Source organism: Pollicipes pollicipes, unplaced genomic scaffold (assembly GCF_011947565.3).
Source record: "Pollicipes pollicipes isolate AB1234 unplaced genomic scaffold, Ppol_2.1 Scaffold_3094;HRSCAF=3628_pilon_pilon_pilon, whole genome shotgun sequence".
NCBI classification, from domain to species: Eukaryota; Metazoa; Arthropoda; class Thecostraca; order Pollicipedomorpha; family Pollicipedidae; genus Pollicipes; species Pollicipes pollicipes.
This window is the reverse complement of record NW_023596227.1, coordinates 55,544-78,377: the sequence shown is the minus strand read 5'-3', so window position 1 is coordinate 78,377 and position 22,834 is coordinate 55,544. Positions and strand designations below refer to the sequence as shown.

The window sequence follows — 22,834 nt, the reverse complement described above, 5'->3', positions numbered from 1 at the left end:
CTTCAGTGCGTCTCCAATTGCTGTTCTAAGGGTAATGCATCAAGGCCAAGATGGCGAGTCCTGAATGATAATGAGTGCCCCGGCAGGCTGACGTATATGACCCCGGCCAGAGCACGGGGCCCTCTGAGCAAACAAGAATTACCCAAGACCAGTGTACATGAATAAACGCCGCTATGCGATCAAGAGTGCCCGGACAGGTTATCAGGCAGTGCCCCACCAACAGCGTAGGGCCCTACGAAAAAAAATGCAAGGAGATCAAGGCAACGCGCAAGGCTCTTGAGCGATCAGATTGATACAGCAAGTGGACATAATGGACAAGTGAACCGAGACTGGGAACAGCGTGACGTCTCTGAACAGCGTGATAAGCCTCACATTTTCCCCAATCACCACCCACCCAATCAGCGATAAATTAACTTTTTTTTTGCTTGCGGGCTCTTGACTTTCGCTCGCAGTTCTTGGTCGTCTGCAAGCCCCAAGACGTCCAATTTTGATGTATTTTGTGTTATGAAACTGTGTCCGTTCGGGCGGGTATAAACCCCTTCAGAGCTATGGATCCCCGGGGGCACAGGGGAGGGGGTATGGTCACGTACCATTCCCCCCCCCCCCTCCCCTGGTTCCGCCACAGACTTGAGCACCTTAATAGATGGGGACCCGGCAAGATAATAAATGGGGTCATTCTCTCAAATAATCGGTCAGCAAAATACAATATGGACGGTGCGGGAAGAATGGGAGAGGGAGGTGCCTGAGGAGGTTAACAGATGGGGGCTCCCGACAAGCGTAGGTCTCTTCATTTAGATGTACCTAAGACCCAGTATGGGGGGCTTTCGAAAGATCGGGTGCACCCGAGCGGGCTATCAGGTGGCCCCCGACAGAAGCGCAAAACCTTACATTAAAAAACAAAGACCCAATGTGCAGGGCCCCCGAGCAATCCAGCGTGCCCGAGTAGGTTATCAGATGGGCCCGCTGACAAGTGCGTTGGGCCCTCCATTCAAGTTGGAAATACCCGCAACGCAACGTGGAGGGTCCCGAGCGATCGAGTGTGCCCGAGCGGGTTAACAGATGGGGCCACGGCAGGGCATAAGGCACTCTAATCAAGTAAGAAATGCCCAAGACACAATGTAGAGAACTCGCGAACGACCGAGCGCGCCAAAGCGGGTTAACGGATGGACCTCCGACAAGAGCGTATGGGCCCTACACAAGTGACAAAGGACTAAAAGGGCCCTATACCAATGTACAGGTCTGATATCGCGAGTGTGTCGGTAGGTTAACCTAGACCAACGTAAAGGGCCCTGAGCAGCTGAGAATACGCCGGCAGGTCAACATATGGGGAACCTGCCTATAGCGTATACAGCCTTTCGGGCGAATAAGAAGAATCTGTGGAAGGCCCCTGGTCGACAAGAGTACCTGACACGCTGGCAGAAAGGATCCCAGCAACAGCACAGGGCTCCCGGAGCAAATACAAAGAGACCAAGCGCAGCGTAAAAGCCCCTTAACGATCGAATTAACTATGCAAGTGGACATATAGGGCCCCGGAAATAGGGTGGGACGTCTGGAGAGCGTAATGAGCCTCACAATGTACCAATCGCCACCATCCCAATCAGGGAAAAATTATTTTTGTTTTCTCGCGAACCCTTCACTTTCCCTTGCGACTATACAAGTTTGATGCAGTTAGTGTTAAAAATATATCTGTTCGGCGAGCTATGAGTCCCTTTGGAGGCCATGGCTCCCTCCAGAGCCCAAAGAGGGTCATGGCCCCATGCCCCCCCCCCCCCGCCGTCTGGATCTGCCCTGATAGGCATAATTTATGATATGATGAGTGGAATCCGCACAGGAGTCCATATTAAGAAAAAAACAGGCAAAATAAACTAAAGTTGCCTGCTAAGTACCGTCAAATCCCATCAAGGACTTGATTCCTCGCTTATTTACGGCTCGCCGGCTGGTCGATGTAATCAACCAATGTGTGATGACTAAGGCAGATTATTTATGATAAAAAACACAAAATATCCTAGCATCCGAAATATGCTGAGAACGGGATGCACAAGTGTGATAAGCGTCACACAGTCAGTAGCCAAGGGAAATGACGCATATGACGCCGGCGGCACGTGAAATTACATTCGACAATTGCGTGTAAAGATCCATCGACGCAAATCCGACTGCTGCTCTAAGGCTGAGGCCCCAATTCCAGTAGGGACGAAACCTGACCGATCATTGGGGCCGCGGGAGGCTGACAAAGAGGTTCCCGTCAACAAGTATGCGGTCCTCAGAGCAAGCGAAAATAACCCGAAACCAGCATGGTGGGCGCCTGACCGATCGGTAGTGCTCCGGCAGATTAACATGTAAGGCCCCCGGCCAGAACACAGGACACTCTGAGCAAAGGAGAACTACCCAAAGACTATGAATCAATACCCCCGTGCGATCAAGAACCCCCGGACTGGTTAACAAAATGAATCTCGATGGGAGTGGGGAGTCCTCCGTAAATGAGAGCAAATGGAAAGAGCCCTTGATGAAAGTAGAGGGCCCCTGAGCATTGAGTGCCTCGGTGTCTCACCTTATATGTGCGCCAGTAACAGCACAACGCCCTTCGAGCAAGCGAAAAGAACCCGAGATTAATATGAGGGGTTCCTGAGCACCTGAGTGTGCCCTGGGATATGGATCCCCGGAAAAAGCCTATAGAGTCTTCCGGGCGAATGGGAAGAATCCGTGGAGAAAAATCTGGTCGACCAAGGGTGCCCAGAAATGGAAGTAGATAACGTCCCAGCAGCAGCGTGGGCCTCTACGAGAAAATACGGAGATCAAGGGCAACGCGGAAAGTTCCTTAATGACCAGACGGACTCGGCAAGTTCACATACGAGGCCCGGACAAGAGCTTAATGAGCCCCTCAAATTTCCCCCAAGCAACACCTTTCCAACCAGCAAAGAATTGACTTCGTATGCTTATGAGCTCTGCTTTTTCTGACACCCAATCCTTGTGATCTGTAGGACCAAAGACGTCCAAATTTGTTGCGTTTTTGTGTTGTTAGAAAAGTGCGTCTGTTCGGCCGGTTGCGGTCGCTTTCGGAGCCCTTAGGCCTCCTCGGCATGGTCCATGGCGGCATGGTTTCGTGCTCCCCCCCCCCCCCCCTCCCTGTATCCGCCACCAGCCCAAGCGGCTTAACACGCGCTCGGGTGGGGGTCAGATTGATCCCCCAAAAGTTTTTTTCCGGAATGGGTGTTGAACGGCGTGGCATAGCCGCGCCAAATTTTGCATAGGTGTAGACAATTGAATAACGGATAATATGACATCAAAAATGTAGATTTATCTTGTAAGGTCGCTGACCTATGGCAGGTCGAAGTCAAGCCATGGTTTCAGCGAATGCAATTTCTAGGGAATCTTTCAATCTGGTCCACGACGGAGTGTCATACAAAGCCATGCATCACTGAGACACTTTCTTATGCAACAAAACAGCTGAATAAGCAAATTTCATGGACCTAAGGTCAGGTATTAAGGTCAGACCATGGTCGAAATGAACCTGTTTTATTACCCTAGGGCTTGCTGTATGAATTGGTTTCTGGTGCTTATTTCAAATCGATCGATAACGGGAATCACATAATACACTTTCCATAGACTTCCTGAAGGTCAGAATAGGCCAGTGACTTTGAATGAAATGACCTGAAATTCGACTTTTTACGATATTTGACCCGAAGACCATGACCTAGAAACCTCAAAATTTGGCATAAGTGAGTTCACATACATGTCAACACACTCAGTGAATTTGGTGTACCTAGCTCTCTTGCTTCCTGAGATCTCAGGAGGGGGGGGGGGGGGCGACAAATTGTCCCCCACCCGAGCGAAGGGTATCCAACCGGCCACCCGAGCGCGTGTTGATAGAGGGGCCCCGCTAAGATCCTAATGCCAGCCATTCAAATAAGAAGTACCCAAGACACGACATGGAAGACCTCGGAATGATGGAGTGTGCTCGAACAAGTCAGCAAACGGACCCGGACAAGAGTGCAGGGCCCTCCATTCAAATGAGAAATACTCGCGACACAATGTGGGGGGCCGACCGATCGAGTGTGCTCGAACAGGTTAACATCTAGGGGTCCAGTGAAGAACGCAGGGCCCGCCATTCAAACGGGAAGTACCCAAGAACCAATGAAGAAGACCCCCAAATGATTGAATGTGCCTGACCAAATTCACAGACAGGGGTCCCAACAAGAGAGTAGGGTCATTCATTCAAATAAGGAGCAGCTAAGACCCAGTTCAAATAACCTCCGAACAATAAAAGGTGTTCTAGCAGCTAATCAGAAGGGGCCTGACAAGAGCGTAAGAGACTGAAAATCCAAAGACGTCCAATTTTGTTGCGTTTTGTGTTAAAAGTTTGCACCTCTTCGGCAGCCCATGGGCCTCTCGGACCATATGGGCCCTTTCGGCGCCCAAGGGGACATGGCTCCGCGGTTCGCTCTGCATCCACCCCTGACTGGCATGTTTTGAAGTGGAAAAAACTGCTCTACGCAACACAATCTCTCTATTTAGTAAATATGCTCCTCAATGAGTTATTGTTTGGCTGCGTCATCGCTCTTTCCGCAATATTGATTGACAGCCAATTGAGCACGGCTAAATCTGGAAATCGTGCTCACGAACGGCAGATGTGTACGACGCGAAAATGATATTTTTCATGGTCTTAATCGCCGTTTGGCGAATGCAATATTACGATTTCAATGACATTGTTATGACGTCATGGATCATTTGATGACCTTGAAATAGCCCGCACATCTTTGCGGATGTGTAGCCCATAAAGTAAATGTATTTGGATCTTGAAAAGGGCGGGGCTGTCAACTGCACCAAACTATCTTTAATACAGCTTTTTCAGTTCAAAACTCCATACAAATGCGGAACATTCAAAACGCAAAACATCAATACCGCCTTTAATTCATTCGTCGCTCGGTCACCGTTACCGCCGCCTCCGTCTATGACAGAAATGGTTTGACAGTGACATTCGATGGTGGCTTGGCATTGCGGCGGCCGAGGCGTTCAGTCTCCGCGCGGCTGGTGTGGCGTGGTGGTGCCCGCCTTCGCGCGTGATGTTGTGAGCGTGTGGTGGCATTGTGGTGCCAGCCCAGTACGCCTACCTAAAGAAAATGGGCTCATAGCATTATTCACGGAAGAGAAAACGGACCGCTGCGTCCTGTTCCGACATTGTTGGAGCCCAGACTGAGGTGGCAGACGCTCGCTGTTGCTGGCACGGCGCCAGAGAAGACTCGTTCACTGGGCCGCTGGGTGTATTTTTAGCTCTTGGCTCAAGCTGTAGCTATAAGCATGGCAAGCCCAACTCCACAACTAATTTTAGATTGGTTGAGGCGGCAGTGGAGAGAAATGGCTGAGCGGTTAGATGATTTTATTTGCAGTTTTGATCCTCCTACACCAGAGGGGATGGATCCATTAACAGTGCTGCTGCTTGGATGGGCGGTGTTTTGCTGTGTGCTGGCCGTTTTGCTGCATTTTGTGAAGCGATCAAGTAAAAGAGAAGTGGATGGTGTAAAACAAGGTGTTCTTCATGCTCCAAGTGACTCAGTCTCTGGCAAGGTGTCATCAGTGGCATCACATAGCAGTGAAAGTGGGAATGCTACCAAAGCTCCAGGTGCACAAAATCTTGGTAAAGGCAGTGCCCTAGATTCAGTGGATCCAAGTTTCATATCAAGAGTACAATCCTCTGTGCCATTCAAGCAGGCTGTCGCGCACAGAGGACGATCTCCGTCTCCAACCAAACCTGTCAAGATCCCATATGTATCTGGTGCTCCAGTGGCAAATGGTCCAGATGAAGATAGTGTTCTCTGGGTGAACAATGTGATCAATTGGATCTATGGTAAAGCTGAAGTACGGAACAGCATATCACAAGCATGGCTGGCAGCACTGAACGATCATGCAACAAAGCTGTCAAAAGAGGTAAGAACAGAGTTGTGCAATGGTCCTTATTGATCCACATTAACAAGAGTACTTTCTGCAACAAATATTGTATGACAGTTGGGTATGGGATTCAGGGTAGGGGTAGTACATTGTTTTTGTTGATTGAGCTGGGTAAGCTGTAAAAGATATCTTTGAAAGACAATAGGAATTTACAGCATACCTACCTAGTCAATTTTGTACCCTCTTTTTGCCACCATCTTTTACATCATGGCATCACAACTCTTTGGATTTACCTTAGCACCAGTGGGCATGGAGGTGGTACTTTCACTACCAACATTTTAGTTGACAATGCATTCAAAGATGAAGCTCAAAAGTATAGGTCTTGAAATAGTGCCAGAATGCTGACAGATTGGGGCTTGTTTGACATTGTAAGGTCTTTTTTGAAGATGGAATTTGCTGCCAATGTGGAAATAACATTGTGAAATTTTTGCTATTGTTCAACCACTGCAAAAGCAACCTGATGGATACCCCAGTTAGAATGCTACTTTGGGTTTAAATTGCTGGCTTGTTTTGTGCCTTGAATGCATGCAAGATTTGTATAATTTTACATATGACAGGATAGCTTGTGGGCTAGTTTGCTTCTATCACTTATGCCAAGACCAATAACTCATTCTGCATTACTTGGACACATCAGAACATGGAGATTGCTTTTGCATGCTGATCTGCTTTCTTGGCTTTCTCCTATGGCATAGTGTAGGTAGTCTGATCACATGATTTCATATCAAATACAACACCTTGGAAACCTGGTTATGTCTGGCATATAGCTGTGGTGCAACCAAACCATCATTTGCCATCATGTGACAAGCACAAAGTGCCATAAGTTTGTCTGACTGCACAAACATGCATTGGGTTGGCATTATCAGCAAGGTTACACACATAGAGAAACTGTGAGGTTATGCACAATTCAGAAGTCACTGCAATCATTTACTTCATCCAGGCCTGTTAGAACTGGTCAGATTTCAGATCTGTTGGATGTGATGCCTTAACATATTCATAACATGGGAGGAGTGATCCAGCCTCACAACTCTTTCCCTTACAGCAGTCACTGCTTGTCACAATGGCCACCAAATGTGGGTATGCAAACACCTGACAGATCGCTGGAAAACTTGGCTCCAGGGCCATGTATCAGTGAAAACTTTGTATGTTTAGGCATGCCATTATGGAAGCTTGTTCGCATTTCTCGTAGATCGCGCCGTTCTTACTTCAACAGGCAAACAATGGGCAGACTGGGCGGTCCCGACCCGACCCGACATGACCCGACCTGACCCGACCGAACGACCTCGTGCAAGGCCATATCCGTGGTTTTCGAAGACAGTAATATTAACTTTATTCCTCGGGAAAAACCAGGGGAATGGAGATCTAGTTAGGTTGTTATTTCGGTGTATCATTCAGTAGTGTTTCGATAAAGCTTCTGCTATTGTTTCGATAAAGGCATGTTGCCGAAATATCAACCTAACTATGTCTCCATTCCCCTGGCTTATCCAAGGAATAATGCTAATACTACTGTCTTATCTATGTGAATAATGTTCCTTGCTAATGCACTGAGCAACTTACGTGGTTTCTGAAGCATAAGTCGTGACAGGTGTCTCTCCATGTGCGTACGTTTGGCACCAGGGCAGATGGATACCCCTCCGTACCTCCTCGGTGGGCGGCACCTCGCCCATACGTTTGGCACCGGGACGGATAGGTACCTCCCCGTACCTCGGTGAGCGGTACCTTGCCAGTACGTTTGGCCTCTCCGTGCCTCCTCGGTGAGCGGCACCTCGCCCATACGTTTGGCACGAGGAGGGATGAGTACCTCTCCGTGCCTCCTCGGTGAGTGGCACTTCGCCGATACGTTTGGCACCAGGACAGACGGGTACCTCTCCTTACCTCGGTGAGCGCTACGTCGCCCGTACTTTTCGCCTCTCCGTGCCTCCTCGGTGAGCTGCACCTCGCCCATACGTTTGGCGCCGGGGTGGATGGGTACCTCTCCGTGCCTCCTCGGTGAGGGACACCTCCCCCGTGCACTTGGCACCAGGGTGGATGGGTCGCCCGCTGCATGCCGGTGCCCACGTTGCTTTCTCACGCCAGGTACAGTCGGGTTACGCAGTCGGATAAAGCCCGCACAAGCACGGCTCGGTCTGCGAGAGCACCCGCCGGCCGCAGAGTGATATCCCCGCTCTCTAAAAGCGCCTTCTCCGCCCTACTCGAAATGCAGCAGCAGCCCTGTCGTACTGGCGATCGCCACACGCGGTCGCTTTTGCCACCACTGTCGCCGGCGCCGACGGGTCGGCACTGTAGTCGAGTGACGTACGTCAGCCGGGCTTGCCGCTCCGCTGGGCTGTAGACGCCACCCTGAACGGTCCTCTCGCCGCCCTCCAGGCGCCGTCCGGCCGGCCGGCGACGGTTGTGATCGGTGGCTAAGCGGCCGTTCGGCCCGTGATGACCCGCAAAGCCAGAGAACATCGGCGCTGCTGCTTTAGAACGCTCGCGCGTAGGGCGTCCGTAATCTCGGCTGCAGGGATCGTCTCACGTCGTTGTGCTGCTCGCTGTTGTATTGATACGGATCGGCGCCCGGTCGGTATGGCAGGTATTTTTCTCCGTCGTCTGCGGTTTGTGTGAACGTTAGCGATGCGTGGCCGCTGTCGGGGCGCCGGCACGACCCAGAGTGGGTTGGCCACAAGCCTCGTCTCGCGCGGGCTTCCATCGATTGACCGATGCCCGCCCGTCGTCCGGCGCGCGACGGAGCCGCTGAGGCCGCCCCGAGCTGGCACTGCTGTTTAGGGACGGACTCTCGCCATTGGGCGACCACCTGGCGTGGCTGGGGAACATTGCGTTCCTTTGCGTGATCGCTGGCTCTGGCATTCGTGTTCTTGCGAACCTGAGGCTTGATGGCACGAGGGGAATTCTGCATGAAAAAGGCGTTGGGCTGATTATTGCTGTTTAGGAGTGCGGTATGAAAATTCCTCAACCGTTTCAGTAGGTATATCAAGCGCTTTAAACTTTGAAAATGGGGTCTTCGACTTGGGGTTCATGCTTGTCTTTGAGCTGAACCCGGAAATGTATAATGATTTCAGTAGCGTGTAGAGCACTGCATGTGCACCATTCTGCATTATCCACCCGTGCGATCAGCCCGTCACGGAGAACCAGAACCGTACAAAGGCAAAGGTGTTCGAATTCCTGCGATATCTGCCGTTTGATTGGATGCCGGCCTCGCTCTTGACCGTTGTCGGTGCGGTCGTCTATCTGCCCACATACCACCTTAGGAAGGCGTCGCCGTTATCGGTGGTTATTGGTTTGATCTTGGTCCCCTGTATTGCTCGGGCTCTGTTCGTCTTGGTGCATTTGGAGGGATTGCATTTTGCATTGGTGCGTGTGATGCGTCGCATTTGGAAGGAATTTATGTGGCTAGGAGCAAGCGTATCCATAACTCCCAGTTATGTAAACATGCATCTACGAAACTATTTCAGATGTGATTAAATACGGTACACCGGAATATGAATAACATAATCAAGCAACAGTCCAATGAACCACGTAGGCCAAGCCTCAGGGTTGGGATGGTTGACCTTTACTCTTTGGTTTTCATTTAGTTTGATAGCTAGGCTGCCTGCCATCCGGAGTTTGCCCACCAAATCCATCAGTGTCAGGGTCTATCCGGTTCTCATAGGCAAGCCCGAGCTTTGTTGGATGCATGGCCCGTTCCCAGCGCTGATATTTGGCGGTCCGGCCACATCCCTCGGGACGGCATGGCTCGTGCGATTTGTAGAAGTTCGTGAACGTTTTTAGGCCTCAAGCAGCTTTAAGATGCCTGTTGGAGGTTCGTGTGTAAAAGAAAAATGAGGAAAGTGCACACAAACTTTCTGTTTGAACCTCACACAAAGTAACCCTTAGAGTACTTGTACGGGCAAGGAGCCATGAGACATTCATTGCCACGTCGGAAGCCATCAGCGTCCAGCGATGATTTATAAACCTTATCTAACTAATTTGTCTTGAAAATGACGGATACATCAGGTAGTTCCTATTGCAAACCACCAGCAGACCAATTGAGCAGGTTAAAGGGTAACTAAACGGTTTGACGGCGGGATACCCTTTGGCTCCGGAAGTAGGCTATGCGGTTCCAAATGGTCATTGGTCATCTGAGGAGTCCTGTCCGGAAAGCGGTCTCAGCAACGATTGCAATGTTAAACTGCAGCACTCCCCTCGCGTATCACCAGTCGCAGGGTATTGCCATTGACAGAGCCAATGGATAATCCTGCTTGCGTCATTATGGCCAGCCGGGAGACCCCCGCGGCTGCCCCTCTGCACACAACATATCAGAAACCAAACCGCGAACGAAAACATTCACGTTGGTAGCCGTGGCATATGCTGGTATAGTACCACATATTGGTCGTGCAAGATGTTAACATGGCACTTACGAGTCATTGCGAATGTTCGTTGGGAAGCGATTATTCAAAACATGGCGCGTAACTGCTGCGCGACCTTTTAAAGGATCCAGGGTTGGCTGAGGCCAATGGACGGGGCGTTCGACGTTCAAGAGATGCGTCGCCTCCGCCACGGCGCAAGGGACCACGCCGCTGAATGACCCGATGCGTTGATTGCGTAGGTCCGTCCTGTTTTTTATTCTGTACCGTATCGAAGGCGTCATTTATTTTCAGAAAACACCATGACGGGCTGTGTGGCCCAGGGGCCTCGGTTTGGCCGACGTTTGCTGACTGGAATGGATAGAGACAGAGTCAGCGGTGTATGGCCTTATCAAAGCCGAATATGACGATGTTGCGCTCACGCATAAGCGCTGTTGATTTTCCGAGATATCTTCTGACTGTTTTAGCAAATATCACAGCCGTCTCTGAACACCCCGGCCGTCCCGCATCATCCGTTGGGGGGGGGGGGGGCATGGGGGGGGGGCTGACGGACCGCGGTGTGTTATGGGACAGACGGCGGAACGAGCATCTTTAAGTGACGACATGCTAAAGTAAGACGAATTCCAATGAGAGATGGTGTCGCCGCATGCCATTTCGCCTTCTCCATCCGTGCCATCAGCCCGTCACGGAGAACCAGAACCGTACAAAGGTGTACAAATTCCTGCGATATCTGCCGTTTGAATGCATGCGGGCCTCGCCCCTGACTGTTGCCGGCGTGGCCATCTGCCCACGGGCCAAATCAGGTACCCACCGGCCATCTGCCCACGGGCAGAATCAGGTACCCACCGGCCATCGCAGCGAGGCTGCGCCGGTATCGGTGGTCACTGACTTTACCTTGGCACCCTGCATTGTCCGGTCCCTGTTCGTCTTGGTGAGCAGTGCTTAGGCCTATCCCGGAGAAGCTGGACAACAAGACAGGTAACTTTTGACTAGCATCTCTTGGACCCCTGGCTGCCTTCTCGGGACGCAATAAGTGGCCAAGACCCCAACCCGCTTTTCAGGCCTACATTGTTGTAGGTGCTGACATGCGTTTTTCCACGGGCTGTGCTGTAGCCGCAGGGATGTGGTCGAAAATGAAGGCCAGAGAAGAATATATTGCATGCGACCTATTTATAGTCTGTGACACGCATGATTACGTACATATAGTATCGTTGGCTTCACCTCTGACCATGGAGGACGACCGACTCTAAGGAAGACATCTGCCGGTTAGTTCAGCGCAATAGACGCCTCATGGCGGAAGCTCAGTGTGGTGGGTTTGCAGCATTTGGCGGGTTTGCGATTTTGTGAGCCGAAAGGAAGCGCAGTGGCTGGTTTTTCTGAAAGGGAATGTTTCCCATGTGAAGATATTGAAGTAAGCATCAGATAGGATGAAACAAGCTCTCTTATTACTGTTGGTATATTTTAAAGCAGAGAAGACTGCTCCAGACAACACAATAACTCTGTATGGCAGGTGCTTCTGGATAAGTCGTTGCTTGATTGCGTCGTCGCATCTTGCACAACATTGATCAAGAGCCAATTGACGGCCGTTATATCTGGAAATTGTTCTCGCGAACGTCAGGTATGGATGCCTCGACCATCGCATTTTTCTTGGCCTTGATCGCCGCTTGGCTTATGGAAGGGCTGGAGTAGAATGCCGTTATTATGACGTCATATGTATTAGTGTGACCTTCAGATGCCTCTCCAAATTACTCTCCCACATCCTTAATGTCTCTCACTTTAAGCTCAGGAGCACCAGAGGGCCTCAGGTCTTAAAAAGAGCGTGATCATGAGCTGCTTCAAGAGGTCTTTAAAATGGATATTTCAGTTCAAACCCCGCACAAATGTGAATACTCCCTTTAATGTTGCCAATGATGACTTATCAACCATGTAGGAAGCCGCTGCTGGGGTCAATCGAGAGAATGCACATAAAGACTTCCGTGGTTGTCTTTCAGTTTGTAGGAAGTACAAACTGGTATTTCTCGACTAGTCGTAAGGGCATGATCCCTGAATATGACTCCCAGTTGTACCACACTACTTTTCCCAAAACAATGAACATAGAATTGCATGCATTCATGCTCAGCTATCTATGGATGAACTTAACTACTGAAATATGACAGTAACTGTAGAACATGCACGCACGGAAGGCTGAAAGCCAGTTCAGCCGTCGTGCATCACATGGTCTTGACCTGGTTGATGTCCGCTGGTCAGAGCCTTGCGATGGCTTCTACATGTGGGCGCGGTGACCTTTCCGCTGGCGTATCTCCGTGCCAGTGAATAGATGTGCTCCATTTGTCAGGCAGAGTGCACTGCCAGCTGTGTAAGATTCGTTCTGAGCTCACAGCGGTCTCGGATCAATGTGAGATCGGCAGTATTCCCTTTACGGGCGATGGGGAGCGGAAAGCGTCGTGAATCGCCATCAATGACAGCTTTGGCTCAAGGTTTTAGCTTTGGCTCAAGGTTTTGTCAGAGGAATCAGGCCCGCGCAAGGTGCAAGTGCCTTGGCGTGAAATTCACAATATTTCATCCGCGCGTTTTGTAGAAAACACCATTTTTTACATTCCCCGCCCTCCCCCCCCCCTTGCTGTGAGGAAAACGAGACTAGAAGGCTTGTTTGTGCGGACCCAATCCCTTTGAGGACTTGGAGGGGCTCAAGGAGGCCGTTTGTTTTGTTTTAAAGATAACCGACTGGGTTATGTTTGCATAATTATTTGGCGTTGGGGGTGTGCCATCTGCTTCCAGGGACGGTCCACAGACGATTGTGCACGGGCATTTATTTCGCAGAAATCCTAACCGGCTTACTGCACATGTTTGCCTGCGCTGATAGTATGACCGCTCTCATCAAACACAAGGACGCAAACACAGCTGTTCCAACCGCACCTCTCGGATAGTGCGGAACATCGTGGAACCTGTCTGTCAGTGTTCCAGGGCTCACTTCTGGATGAGGCTCTGCCGCTGGAGGTTTCAGGTCCACGAATTCTGGCCATAGGTTCAGCTGCAGCTTTGAGCTGGTTTGGTCTGGCGCGTCAGTTTGGGGCATGTCGTTACTGCTGGTGTTCAGGAACACGCCAGGCGGGGTGATGGCTCACCGCCGGTGGGGTGGGGACGGGCCCCAGGTCAGGCGGCGGCCATGCTGTCGGGGTTCAGGACCTTGCCGGGCGGGGTGATGGCTCACCGCCGGTGAGGCGAGGGCGGGCCCCAGGTCAGGCGGGGGCCATGCTGGTGGGGTTCAGGACCGTGCCGGGCGGGGTGATGGCTCACCGCCGGTGGGGTGGGGACGGGCCCCAGGTCGGGCGGGGGCCATGCTGGTGGGGTTCAGGACCGTGCCGGGCGGGGTGATGGCTCACCGCCGGTGGGGTGGGGGCGGGCCCCAGGTCAGGTGGGTGCGGCGGTGGCGGCAGCGGCAGCAGACCGGCCGAGCCAGCTGGCGCCGCTCCAGCCCGTCAGCTGTTGCCACCGTCAGCTGACCCACCGGCACGCCCGGCCCCGGCTAGGGGCCGCAAGTGGACCGCCGTTAACACCCTGACATGGTGACGGGACAGCAAAACGTGGGAGAGCACGACATGACCGCCGCAAAATGTGTAACCTTATGGATAGATATGTGCGCTATGCCTGCAGGTAGCTCAGGGGCCATGTGTGTTTCCGTCGACAGTGTCTCCTTTCACACAAAAGGGTAATTGTGGTCGTGTTATTGCGGCATGTCCTATATGGGCGCCAAAAGGGTAATTGTGGTCGTGTTATTGTAGTATGTCTTATATCGGCGCCAAAAGGGTAACTGTGGTCGTGTTATTGCGGTATGTCCTATATCGGCGTGCCTTAGAAGTCCAGTCGCGTTTATCATGGCAGCAGTGACGATGCAAGTGTGTGGTCGGAGTATGACGCACGGTGTATTCACGGACGTTAGGGGAATTTTATCGATTGCCCAGCCCTCTAGCTAGCATTGCTGTATCCAATGGGAAATGGATTTAACTTTTAATGCAGCTTTGCAATGCATGCTCAACAATGCTTTACAGCGCAGCTTTGGTCGTGTTTGAAGTCGGGTATGTGGGATATATATATATATATATATATATATATATATATATATATATCGCATGCAAACGCGACGCACAGACGCTGCTGGGCGTTAGCTGTCCCGCAAACGCTTTCAGTGACAGTACGGTTTCTGAATTGCGACAAATGGGCTTTTGCTGGGTTGGCAGCACTTTGGCCGCGACTTGCGGCTGACGTCAGTGGGATTTGGTCGGCGTTCGGTGACACGCTGTGTAATGCGCCATCTCCCGCAATAACCTGGCACACGCCGGCTCATGTATTGTCATCGATGCTCCGTAGCTGTTATCCCCGTCATTGTGAGTGATGTTTTGCATCCGGCAGCCGGGCGTCCGGCAGCCGGGCTGTGGCGGCGCCGGTGCTCGGTGCCGTGTGTAACTGTGAAATTGCGCCGCCTGTGTCGGCCCGGTCTTGATCCCCTGTCGCTCCGACCGCAGGCGGGCATCAATCTCCACTTTGTCGACATCCGACCCGACTCAGAGCGACCCGACTTCTCCAACGTCGTGGTGGAGCCGGGGCCGAACGACAACATGGTGAGTTTGCTGCGCCCAGCCCGTCCGCGCCGCGGCTCATGCACCGGCCGGCCGGCGCCTGCCGCTCGTTCGAGGAGCCCACGTGGGCCGGTGTGGGTCCCCCTGGCGCCGTCGGCGGCTGTAGAGCAGGGAGGGGAGGCCGTCACGGCCGGCGGGCGCCCGGGCCGGCGTTTGGGCCGGGGCTCTGCCACTGCTGCCGGCGGCCGGGCTGCCCGAGCCGGCCGCGGTCAGTGCCGCGCTCCCGCCGCTGCGACCGGCGCCGGCCCGTACCGGTCTGCCGGCCGGCGGCCCTGACCCCCGGACCGGCGGACCGCGGGCTGATGACGTGACCGCCACGCGGCCTGGCGCCCCGCCCCATGACGGGGTGACGCGTGGGCGGGGTGGAGGCGTCCGGTCGCAGCGACAGCGGGGGTGGCGGGGGAGAATGGCGGTCCCGCCGGGGGTCAGGAGTCTGAGGCGGCTGACACTGGGATGACGGGGGTGGCGGGGGAGAACGGCGGTCCCGCCGGGCGTCAAGGAGTCTGAGGCAGCTGACACCGGGATGACGGGGGTGGCGGGGGAGAACGGCGATCCAGCCGGGGGTCAGGAGTCTGAGGCAGCTGACGCTGGGATGACGGGGGTGGCGAGGGAGAACAGCGGTCCCGCCGGGCGTTCGGGGTCTGACGCAGCTGATACTGGGCGTCGGGGTGGTGGTGTCACGCTCTGGTTAAGCCCTGAGATCAACTGTTTGGATCAAGCTCTCAGCTAACTATCCCATGTGTGTACGCTCAACCCAAGCGAAACGATTTGAACTAAAATATGGTCGTATTATTCATCTGTATATCCTCACCTCAAAAAGGTAGATGACGAACGAAGCGTGTTGCAAATTAATGCGATACATTTTCGGAATTAGTAAGATCGTGTGAACGTCTCGACATCCGGCGTGCCATTCTTATACCCTAGCGCGGGAATACTCACAGCTTGAGTTGGGGCCGTGTGAACCTAGCTCCTACAGCGGAGAAGGTGTTGGGTGGCATTTTCCGCGTGGCACCGTCGCGGCTCTTTCCTCGACCTACTTTCTGGGTAAGTTGGTAGTTGGCTCAATCCTGCCCCGGTCGACGCTGAGTTCGCCGGAGGTGCCTGCAGGAAACGGCGAACTTCCTCGGAAAGTGTGCGAGCGTCTGGAGCAAATGGTTGAGAGCAGAATGATATTGAGATCCTCGCCAAATGTCTTGCTGGCTGCGTCAACACGACAATGCGCTGACACAATCCCTCGACGTGCAGATTCTTAACAGGCTTGTGCTCGTTGTGAGCCCCGTTTCAGCGTCAACCCCGTTTTGTTGTCAACCCTTCCCGAGGCTATCACTAAAGACTACGAAGTGTCAGGTTTCCAGGAAGGAGGAGGAGCAGGTTTCTTTTATACGCAGGGTATTCTGCACAAATCTTTCCTTTTTCACGCAGAATTGTTACTTCCTTTGACCTGCGCTGACCCTCACTGCAGTCTCTATCCCGGTACATGAATGGTTGAAGGCGCAGTGGGGCGAAGACAGGAGCACTGTATCACTGAGCACAAGCCCGCTCCTTCATCGACATATTGGTCGCAGGGACATCGGCCCGGGAACCCCGGGCTCGCGGGCTGCGCCGCGCCGCCGAGTGCTCGCGCCGGGCTGACTTGGCCCACCACCGTGACCTGGCCTGACCTGAAGCCGTGCTGCCGTGACCCGGTGTGAGGTGGCTAATGCGACGTGGCCTCTATCGCTAGGGCCCCATTGCGGCTTACTGTGACCCAACGTGACTGGAAAACCCGGTTTGACCTGGCCCGTGACCCGGTGTGAGCTGGCCTCTGCTCTCACGTGACCTGACCTCTAACCCGATATGGTCTGACCTCTGGCCTATGTGACCTGACATCTGACCTGGTCTGACCTACCTTGTGACCAGGCGTGAAGCGACCTCTCACCGGGTGTGACCCGCGCCGGCAGACCATCACGGCGGACGCGCTGGCGCAGCCGCGGCTCACCACGCGCGTCACGTACCAGCAGGACGGCGAGACCCGCTCGGCCACATACACCACGGACGTGTCCGTGCTGCGGGGCCGCCTCAACGTGGCTACGCTCACGCACCAAGCCATGGCCGTCGGCAAGTTCGACGGCTGGCCCGAGGTGAGGCCGGCTCCGGCGCAGCGGCCGCCGCCGCCGCCACCGCCGCCGTCAGATGGCGACCCGGCGCGGGGGCGGGCGAGTCTCCGACGGAGTCGTGACGTCATATGTTTATTGCTGGTGGCCGACGGGTTTGCTGACGATGCCCGGCGATTTCGTTTTTGTGGTTTGGACGTGCTTTGCGACGAGCGGCTTCCGCGGTCGAGCGAGCGGCATCTGTGTTCGTGTCGAACGCAGCGAAAGACACATGTTTTGGCGGTCTCTTGATCGAGACCTGACTACGTTGCATCTGCAACGTTGCTGAGTCTCCTGACCTTTGTTACGCTTTAGTGATGGCGGGTCACGTTATGTTTGCAACGGAGCGGAGCAATGTCGCTCGGAGCAGAGCAATGCCGCTATTGTCCCGTGCCTCGTCCTCCGTAACAGTGTGGCCCTCGGGCACGTTGTCTGCTGCGGTGCTCCGGTCGCTGTCGTATCGCCGCCACTGGCTGATCCGCTGGTCAGTTGTCCCGGTTTGTAGGATGCCGCCAGCTCTTTCGGTTGGTGACAGAAGCCGCGCGTCCTTGAGCGTTCGTCGAACTCGTGTGACGGACGCGGGCGTCCCTCGGTAGCCCATCCGACCCTGTCAGGTCTCGCGGCTGGTCTCCCGGGCGGCTCTGGCTGCACGCTCGGCCGGCTGACCCACTCCGGTGGCAAGAACCCCAGTGCGCGCATCCCACCGCAGATTGGCGTGTTGCAAGGATCGAGTGTTGAAGCCGCACAAAAGAATCATTGCTATAATCCTAGCCGGAAAACGCCGCCCGTGCGCCGGCTCCCACGGCGGGGGCGCGGCCCCCGCGGTCTCCACCCACCCGCGCCGGCCGCGATGTTCCCGGAACTTCACGCCGAGCCGGCCGTGCGCTGCCGGCCCACGGGTCCACCGGCCGCCGCCGCCGCGGCTGCTGCAGCCAGCAGTCCCCTGAGCCGAGATTTCCTGCGCGATTTCGTGGCGGCCCGCCGCGTTGATTGCTGTGCACCGTTTGCCGGTTTCCTGTTGTCCTGTTTCCTGTTGTCCTGTTGTCCTGTTGTCCTGTTTCCTGTTGTCTCCCAGCGTCGGGGAGGCCACACGAGAGGCGGCGACGCGGCCGCTCGTGCAGCCGCCGCGGCGCGCCGGGCGCCGGGCCGCTGCGGCGCGGCGACGCCCCGGCACAGTTGGCCCGGGCAGACAGCCAAAGTGCGCCGGCCGTGCTCCGTGACGGGAGGCGTCGCGCTGCGGCCGGCGAGACCACAGCGCGGCGCCGCCCAGCGCGCCCGCCGCCGGTGTCGCGCATTCTTCGACGCGGACCGCCCGCACCGGCCGACGTCACATTCCGGCGGCGGCGGCGGCGGCCCGGCCGGTGCGGCGGAGAGGCGGGCGGCCGACCGGTCCGGCTGGCGTGGTTTGCCTGGCGGCCGGCTGATGCTGCTTATTGTCGGAGCCTCGTCTAACGACCGCCCGCTCACCGCTGCACGACGTCCGCAGCGGCACCGGCGGCAAGCAAGATATGACGGGGGGAGGGGGGAGGGGGAGGGCGATGTGAGGAGGTACGGTCGGCATGGGTTTATGGTCGGAACGGGTCTCTATGGACGCTGCCAACTGACATGAGAGCTATTCAGTAGGCACACGCTAGATGACTAAGAGACTGGTTTGCTATCCGGATGCGCCACTGCATGCGCTATCGTCTTTGTGAACAACGGGGGTTGTTTGGTGCGGCAACACTTTTTACATTGCTGCAGTCATCTGGCGGTCGTGCCGTCATGCAAGAGCACCGCAGTTTTCGTCGCTTCAGGTGGTGTCTTCTCCCCAAGCGCTTCCATAATGCAAAGCTCGCGGTGGATAACAGCGTCGTGGGAGAGCATCGTCCCGCTGTCGCATGTAAGAACAGCTCCGGGACGTGTTCACTTGGCACAGTAGCATTTCTGGTATAGGAAAGCTGCGGCGACGGAAGCCGTCTGTCTCGTCGTTGCCACGCCGGCCGCGCTGATCGATAGGCTTTGGGCAGCCCGCGCAGTACTGTGCATGTGATGTGCTCGTCTGCCGTATACGATGCACGGCTCATCACGATAGCCCGCTGGCGGAGGAAACACAATGACGAATGTATGCACTGCCGCGTCAATGTGCCTTGATAGATCGTGCCTTTAGGCGTGGCCCGTGTGATAGAGCCGTTGTGCGTTGTAGAACAGCATTGAAGGGGGGCAGCTGCAATAACGGCCATTCGGAAGAGGCGGTGGGTCGCTGTATGAAAGGATTCATTGCGCACCGCTAAGGAATCCATGATGCCTGTTACGAGGCCGTGGATATGAAGATACTTAACGTCTGCCGTTCCGAGAAGCGGACGTTCAGCGACTGAGTATTGACGCACAGAATACAGCTAGCTCCTTCCGGAAACTGACATCCGTTATAACAACTAGGACGTCTTTCAAGCCACGAGCGAGTGGAAAAAGCCGAAGTCCACCATGTCCGGCCAGTCAGGTCCACTGTGTCCGGCCTGGCCGCCGGGTCCGGCCAGTCAGGTCCACTGTGTCCGGCCTGGCCGCCGGGTCCGGCCAGTTAGGCCCCCTGTGTCCGGCCTGGCCGCCGGGTCCGGCCAGTTAGGCCCCCTTTGTCCGGCCTCGCCGCCATGTCCGGCCAGTCAGGTCCCCTTTGTCCGGCCTGACCGCCGTTTCCGGCCAGTCAGTCCCCTTTGTCCGGCCTGGTCGCCGTTTCCGGCCAGTCAGGTCCACTGTGTCCGGCTTCGCGCAGTCGTCTGGATGGCTGGGCCAGTTCGGCTCCGGTGTGCTGACGCACCACCGGCGGTGGCTGTGTGCTGCGCATGCGGTCTGGCCCGCGTGGACTCTGAGTCCGTCGGCCACAGTCGCGCTGGACTCGGTCGCCGCGTCGAGTCCGTGAGCATCCGTCCCTGGCCCGTCGCAGTGTGCCGCGGCGGCAGACGGGGCGCCCCGCGGCCGCGGCGGCTTGCCCGCTGGCTCAGTTGCGGGCTCGGGCTTGGGCTGCTCCCTGTTTTCTCCAGAGCTGTTGGCTCAGCGTGTCCAAAGCAGCAGCTTGTGCATGGACGCCATATGGCCATTGTGGGCGGCGCACCCTAAAGCCCAAATGATCATCAGCCGTTTGTGCAGTTGCGGTGGACTCGATTGCAGCCTAGCCATCTGTCTGAGGGGCCACCCCCCGTAACGCCTGTACAGGTGCTGCCGCTGCCGTGAGTTTGCGCTGCTGGCCTTCTTGACTTGATCCGGCCTGTCGCCTACAGCAAATGAGGGCGTTCCTGAGGTTGTCGTGGCCTGCTGTCTGTGCCGAATGTGCTGGCAATGGTCTGGCAGCCCAGGGGAGAGGGGGGAGGGAGGAGGAGGCGGCGGGCAGGCTTGCCTGCGCTGTTGGAGCAGCGCCGTGGACCATAGGTCTGACCTGTAAACCCACTGACCGATGCCCGCAGCTGACCTGTGCTCCTCTGCCACCTGACCTCTGAGCCCGCCGACCTGCCCTCTGAACCCGCTGCCCTCGGAGCCCGCTGACCTCCGACCTTTGTCCTCTCGAGCCCGCCGATCTGTGATCCATCTGACCTCTGACCCAGCTGAGCTGTGATCTGACCTGTGCCCTGCCGACTCGTGATCCGCCGGTCTGTCGTCGCCGCAGGTGCAGATGCAGCTGGAGCTGGCCGACGACAAGGGCCGCTCGAGCTCGCTGGAGGAGCAGATCCGGCAGGAGGGCGCCAGGGAGGTGGTGACCGGCTGCTTGCGCGGCGCCGTGCTCGACCTCAACTTCGCGCGCGAGCCCGACTTCCCGCCGTTCGTTCGCCGCCAGGAGCTGGAGCGGGTCCGCAGCCTGGTGAGTCAGAGTCGGCCCACTGAGTCACAGAGTCGGCTGAGTCACGGCCGCTGCTTCCGATCGGATCGGTTACCGGTTTGTTGCGGGGTGCAGAGGTCTGAGATGTACGGTCGGGTGGAGGGAGTCACGCGAGTCTTTCGGCCAACTGCTTGGACTCAGCGGACCCTGACGGACGTCGCGTCTGGGGTGATGAGTCGACCGACTCCCTCCCTGTCGTGGGAGTCGATGAGCGTCTGTCCGGAGCTCGGTTGACTCAGAGTCAGATGTCCCGCGCCTTCTTCGTCCTCGCGCGTAGGCCGTCGGTCGTCGCATTACCTGCAGTGAAAACGGATGCTGGGTGAGTCATTAGGGGCCGTCAAGGGAGGGCGCGTCACTTCTCGCCGACTCAAGTGGTCGCCGAGATCGAGTCGCCCGCTTGACCCGAGACGACGCCGCGTTTGTGTCGAGCGCCTGACCGAGCCGGGCGTCGGTCGTGTCCGGGCCGCGGGACCCGCGGCCCTGCCATCCGTGAATGTCGCCACGCTCACCAGCCGCCGCTGTGAACGGCTTGACTGCCCCCGCCGGGCCGCTAGCGGCCCGCGCGACGGGCGGCCGCCACTCGGTCCGGCCTCTGGTCACCTGATGTTGGCCTGTCCCGGGGAGCAGGTCTGTCAGGCTCGGGGTCGGAGGCGGCAGGCGGCGGTGCGCCGGACGCGTCGAGCGATCCAGGCCCGAGCCGCGCCGACCGCCCGTCGGCTTCTCCGGCGCCGTTGCGGCGGTCGGCGCGCGACGTGTCGATAATGACGCGAGATGTGGCAGCGGCAACTGCGTCGCCGGTGCGTGCGTCGACGAGTAATCGGTGATCAATCGACCGCTGTCGCCCGGCCGCCGAGCAGTGAGCCCTCAGCGGTCGGCCCGGTGCGGCGTCGAGCAGGGATCGACCGGGCGGCCCTCTCAGCGTCGGCGAGCGGACCGGCGCCCAACTGGCCCCGACCCCGCCGGTGCGGAGAGCGGCCCAGCAGCGACGCCTCTCCCGTGTCCGGCGAGGCGGCGCGCCGCATCTGTGAGCGTCGATGACCGCGCCGCGCGACCGTAACCGGCTGGCGTGTCGGGCGATCGGTGCGAGGGAGGGGAGTCGCCCTGGCAACACCTGTTCTGAGGCGGCGCTGCCGCGTGTGCCGCACTGCTTTAAAGCGGGGGTGGGCTCTGATTGCTCAGCGGCACGAGCCGCGCCGGTCCCCTCCCCTCCCCTCCCTTGGGCCAGCTGTGTGGAGACGCTGTCCCGGCGGCGTCCGTCCGAGGCCCCGGGGCAATCGAGTCCCGCTGGAGCGCGGCCAGCCGGCTATTAATTACGGCCTGGCGCCCGTTGTCAGCCGAGTGGGCGTGGCAGGGGGCACTATGGCGCCGTCTGCGCGCGCACTGAAGCGCTTGGCCCCACGGATCGGAGCCGACTGGCTCACACACCGAGACAGCGGATATGCTCGATGCGTGTGTGCTGCTTGTGTGTCATTGGGGCTGTACGACGCACTCAGCTGCTGAGGCTTTATGACATCGCCTGCGTCTCACTTTGGCGGAAAGCGTGGGCACCGCGGGAATCGAACCTCGTACCTCTGGTTTCCCAGACGCGCAGTGGTTAGCGCAGACGCGTTAACCACTACAGTACCGGCACCTCCTGTGTGCTGCTTGCGAAGCGTTGTTGCAGCGCTGGGTGCGCGCCGTTTGGATCATCCCGCGCTGATGTCAAGTGTCCATGGGTGATCACTGATCTTCCGCATTCACATGGGTCTTCCCGTATTAATGCCGCCTTTCCGCACGTCGGTTGCCCCCAATGGAGCCGACGCGGTCTCACCCTCACCCCGCATTTTTCTCCTAATAGCACAGATGGCTCGCGATGGAAAGACAAAAATCGCCGTGGCGCGTGCTCGCCAAGCGCCGCCGTCTCCTCTCTCCCTTATTAAGACAACCCTGACCGCG

General features: G+C 56.3%; 1 protein-coding gene across 4 annotated transcripts in view; it reads left to right on the top strand.

The window, feature by feature from the left end:
- Positions 1 to 5,030: 5,030 nt before the first annotated feature.
- Positions 5,031 to 22,834, top strand: part of LOC119090852 (uncharacterized) — a 44,727-nt gene continuing 26,923 nt past the window's right edge. For all 4 annotated transcript variants that reach the window (XM_037213593.1, XM_037213591.1, XM_037213592.1 and 1 more), the window contains exons 1-4: positions 5,031 to 5,922; positions 14,810 to 14,905; positions 16,864 to 17,043; positions 20,690 to 20,881. In XM_037213593.1, the coding sequence (XP_037069488.1) occupies positions 5,296 to 5,922; positions 14,810 to 14,905; positions 16,864 to 17,043; positions 20,690 to 20,881 (1,095 nt within the window). In that variant the 5' untranslated portion in view covers positions 5,031 to 5,295. The remainder of the gene's footprint in view (positions 5,923 to 14,809; positions 14,906 to 16,863; positions 17,044 to 20,689; positions 20,882 to 22,834) is intronic.